This window comes from Microtus ochrogaster, chromosome 4 (genome assembly GCF_000317375.1).
Source record: "Microtus ochrogaster isolate Prairie Vole_2 chromosome 4, MicOch1.0, whole genome shotgun sequence".
In the NCBI taxonomy this organism is placed as follows: domain Eukaryota; kingdom Metazoa; phylum Chordata; class Mammalia; order Rodentia; family Cricetidae; genus Microtus; species Microtus ochrogaster.
In genome coordinates, this window is record NC_022011.1 from 52,602,259 (window position 1) to 52,606,493 (window position 4,235).

Below are 4,235 nucleotides of genomic sequence, written 5' to 3' on the forward strand. Positions count from 1 at the left end.
TTATTTATTTATTATGTCAGTCCTATTCTTCTAGACCACCAAAAGCATAAGCAACCAGAAAAGAATAAGAAATTTAAGGACTTATTGAACTTTGACAATTAAAAAGTTCTGTATGTCAAAAGACACTCTGAAGAGAATAAAAGTCCAGTCCACAAAAAAGGACAGAATTATTCAGAAACTTTTATCTTCTGACAGAAGATTGGTGTCTGTATTATATGAAGAAATATTAGAATTAAACAGCAGTGAAACAGGCACCTGCATGTATGTCCTGTACCATGTCAGTGCAGTGCCCATGGAGACTAGAAGAGGGCATTTGTTTCCCTGGAACTGAGCCACTATGTGGGTTCTTGTATCGAACTTATGTCCTCTGCAAGAACAGCAGATTCTTGTAACTTCGGGGCCATATCTTTAGCCCCATGGAAGAATAGCCATGACTCTTAGCCTCTGAGGTGTTCTCTAGCTGTCTTTTTTTTATTTTAATAGGAAAAATTTCTTTTTACTTTTTATTTGTTGTTGTCTATATGTGTGTCAATGCCATGTGTGCGTGGGTGCCCCCAGACACTTTATGAGGACCTTGCACTAGAATTAAGATGTAGGTACGTGGAATTGAACTCATGTTCTCTGGAAGAGCAGTAAGTTAATTGCTACATACTCCACAGTAGCTGTGGTGGTCTTAGGGAGAGTGTTTTCTTGTGCACCCAACTGCTTTCCCTCCCCACATTTCCTGTTAGCCCTGTCTACTTTCTGGAAGTTGGAACTAACTTGCCTGCCTGCCTACCTATATGCCTCCTCTTTCTCTTTTCCTCCTTAAAAAAAGGGAGGGGGAGCTGGGGGTTGGTGGCACATGCCTTTGATCACAACACATGGGAAGATTGCTCTCTATGAATTTGAGGCTAGCCTGGTCTACAGAACTAGTTACAGGACAGCTATAGCTGTTACAAAGAGAAACCCTGTTGGGGACGGGGAGGGAGGGAGTTGCTGGAGAGATGGCTTAGTGATTAAGAGCACTAGCTATTCTTCCATAGGTCCTGAGTTCAATTTTCAGCAACCACAGGGTGGCTCACAACCGTCTCTATTGGGATCTGATGCCTTTTTCAGATGTAGTTTTCAAATGCATAAATAATCTTTTAAAATAATTTTAACCCCCCTTTGTTATTATGTATATGATATGTGGAGCGTGCATGGCATGCCACAGTATGCATATGGAGGCCAAAGGAAAGCTTTGGAGTTGGTATTCATTCACCTTCTACCTTTATCAGTTCTGGTTATTAAACTCAGATTGTCAGGCGTCCAGAGCAAGCACCTTTCCTGTTGAGCCTTCTTGCTCTCCCTGCCCTGACCCCACCACTACCACCACACAGACTGCATCCTTATACCCTAACCTTTCTCTTATCATTCCCTGCTTGTTCTTTTTTTGCTGATATGTGAGGTTATTTCTTAAATTGTTCTGAAGGTGCTGGTGAGTAGCATGTGTTCTTTATTGGGTGACTTAGTTACTTTCCCATCGCTGAGACATAGTACCATGACCAAGGCAACTTATAGAAGCCAGAGTTTGTTTTGGGCTTATGGTTCCTATCATGGCAATGAACATGACAACAGGCATGGATGATGCTGGAGTAGCTGAGAACTTACATCCTGATCCACAAACAAGCAGAAAGCATTTCCCGAGGGTGATGCACTGGGAATGACTTGGGAGGTTTTTGAAACCTCTTCCAACAAGATCACACCTCCTAATCCTCAAATTGCCACTGCTGGGAACCAAGTATTCAAATGCCTGATACTTATGGGGGATATCTCATTCAAACCACCATTCTGGAGTTCTTGCTTCAATGCTTTGTGTACCATAAACTATCCCGTAAGTCCTTTCTAAACTGTCAGTGTTCATAGGATTTCCCTTTCCTGGGCTTAGACCTCCACCTGAAGGCCTTTCCTGGAACATGGCAGTAGCCCCCCACTTCCTTTCCCATTCTCAGCTCTTGATTTATAAATGCCCAGGTGCTTAATAGATCATATATATCTAGTTCACAAGTGCAGGGCCCTGGTCTGTTACATTAGCTGTCATTACTGTGCTGCGTTAAGGAAAGACAGTACTGAAAAGATACTACTGAGAAAGTGCTCATTTGGCCTTTGTTGATGAGGAGATGGTGCTGCCCACATTGTTATATGACTCACCATTTTAGATGCTTCATGCTTGTGTATGTCTCCTTTCTTTTTCTTTGTTGTAGAATTAAAACATGATACGATTTTACCCAGGCCTCCAATAGCTTTTTCTATGCTACAGTGGTGATCTTTGAATTTGAAATTAAAAAGTAAAAACAAAACAAAACAAAAAAACCTTCAGAGAATCTCTTTTCCTTTGCTCAGAAGGGTCTGGAGTTCCTAAGAACCATTTCTATTTTCTTGTTGCACCCTTTTGTTTAAAGAACATTATTCCAAACTCCCAGAACTGACTGTAAAAGTGTGCTAGACAGTATTTCAGGGATCTTCTTTCTGTGTAATGCTTGAGTGGTTGGGGAAAGGTCCCAGAAAATGAATATACACAGAGGCCATCTATGAGTGAGGTTTCTATATCCTGGGAGACTGGTTGGGCCCACTTTAGAAGGTGGTTTTCCTTCTAATCCTTGCGTCATTCCTGCTGCACACATGCTCCTTTCGGGCGTGTGATGAAAGGAGAGGACTTCTCAGGGTAGAGCTTCCTTTATTCAAGGGTAGGTAGTCTGAAGGCCTTGTTTCTCATGATATGTGGTTTTCCTGCCTGCAAGTTGGGGCAATTAATTATTTTTAGTGAAACATGGTCTTGGAAGTGTTTCAGTGTTCTCAATTTGTTCCAAGTAAGCAATTCCTGTTATACTCTTGTGTTGATGCCTAAAGAAGTGTGTCTAAAGTAATAGGTTTGCTGATAAGTTTTGTAGCCTGTCTTCTACCTCTAAAAACATTTGAATGTTATTTCTTTTCCTTTCTTGTCCCCTTTTGACTTTTTTTTTTTTAGCTTGCTTGCCTTTTGTTTTAGCAGCTGCAGTATCTCGGAAGAAAAAACGAAGAATGGGAACCTATAGCTTAGTTCCCAAGAAAAAGACCAAAGTATTAAAGCAGAGGACGATGATTGAGATGTTTAAGAGCATAACTCATTCCACTGTGGGCGCTAAGGTAAGAGTGGTGTGGGAGTTGTTTGCCACATGTTTTTGGAAATGTGTTCCTGGTTCCAAAGTCTCTTTGGCCAAAAGAACATTTTGTTGCGGTTATTACTAATTTGATGACCTTATTTGCCATGGAAGGACTAGAGTTCTTGAGCTCCTCTTGTATAGCATAGGTGACTTTTTCAAGACCCCTAACTCCAGGAATCCTTCTTGCTGGGTTATTCTCCTACTAGGTTCTGTTGTGCCCCTAGTGCTGGCAGACCGTTACATCTTTCATCTTAGGAGTTCATAGTGAGTTAGTTAAGTCTTCATGTGCTGGGCCACAGTACTTCGAGAGCTGTGAATTGCTGTGTTCCAGGGCGAGAAAGCCTTGGGTGACAGTGCTCTGCATGTTAATGGGGAAAGCTTGGAGATGGACTCAGAAGATGAAGACTCAGATGAGCTGGAGGATGAGGAGGAACATGGAGCTGAGCAGGCTGCTGCGTTTCCCACCGAGGACAGTAGGACTTCTAAAGAGAGTATGTCCGAGACTGACCGTGCTGCCAAGGTAGGACTCCACTTCTCCATCTGGTGACATTAGGTAATACTTTGGGATTGTTACACTAGTGAATATTTTTCTTTTTATTTAACATTTATAAAATAATCAACTGTACATGGAAGCTTGTGCCTTTAATTTCAGCATTCAGAAGGTGGACGCAAGTGGATCTCTGAGTTCAAGGCCAGCTAGGTTTATATAGTGAGTTTTAGGCCTGCTAGAAGTACATAGAACACAAAAGAAAAAAAAGGATTAAATGACTGTCAGCTATCAAAAGAACCAAGAAACAAAAGGCAAACAAAAAAGAAAATGTGATCGGTGGAAAAAGAATTGGATGACTAGAATAAATCTCATTGAATCAGCAATAGTTTTGTTATGTAAAGTATTTTGAGGAATAAATATAGAAAAAGCACTATGAGCCGGGCGATGATGGTGCACGCCTTTAATCCCAGCACTTGGGAGGCAAAGGCAGGCGGATCTCTGTGAGTTCGAGACCAGCCTGGTCAACAGAGCGAGTTCCAGGACAGGCTCCAAAGCCACAGAGAAACCCTGTCTCAAAAAAA

The 4,235-nt window shown here is 41.7% G+C and overlaps 1 protein-coding gene across 5 annotated transcripts in view; it reads left to right on the top strand.

The window, feature by feature from the left end:
- Ehmt1 (euchromatic histone lysine methyltransferase 1) overlaps positions 1–4,235 on the top strand; it is a 168,905-nt gene that overhangs the window by 91,450 nt on the left and 73,220 nt on the right. For 3 of the 5 annotated variants that reach the window (XM_026778400.1, XM_026778412.1, XM_026778403.1), the window contains exons 5-6: positions 2,990–3,147; positions 3,496–3,684. In XM_026778400.1, coding sequence (XP_026634201.1) covers positions 2,990–3,147; positions 3,496–3,684 — 347 coding nt within the window. The remainder of the gene's footprint in view (positions 1–2,989; positions 3,148–3,495; positions 3,685–4,235) is intronic. The other 2 variants (XM_013346039.2, XM_026778411.1) reach the window with 2 other exon arrangements.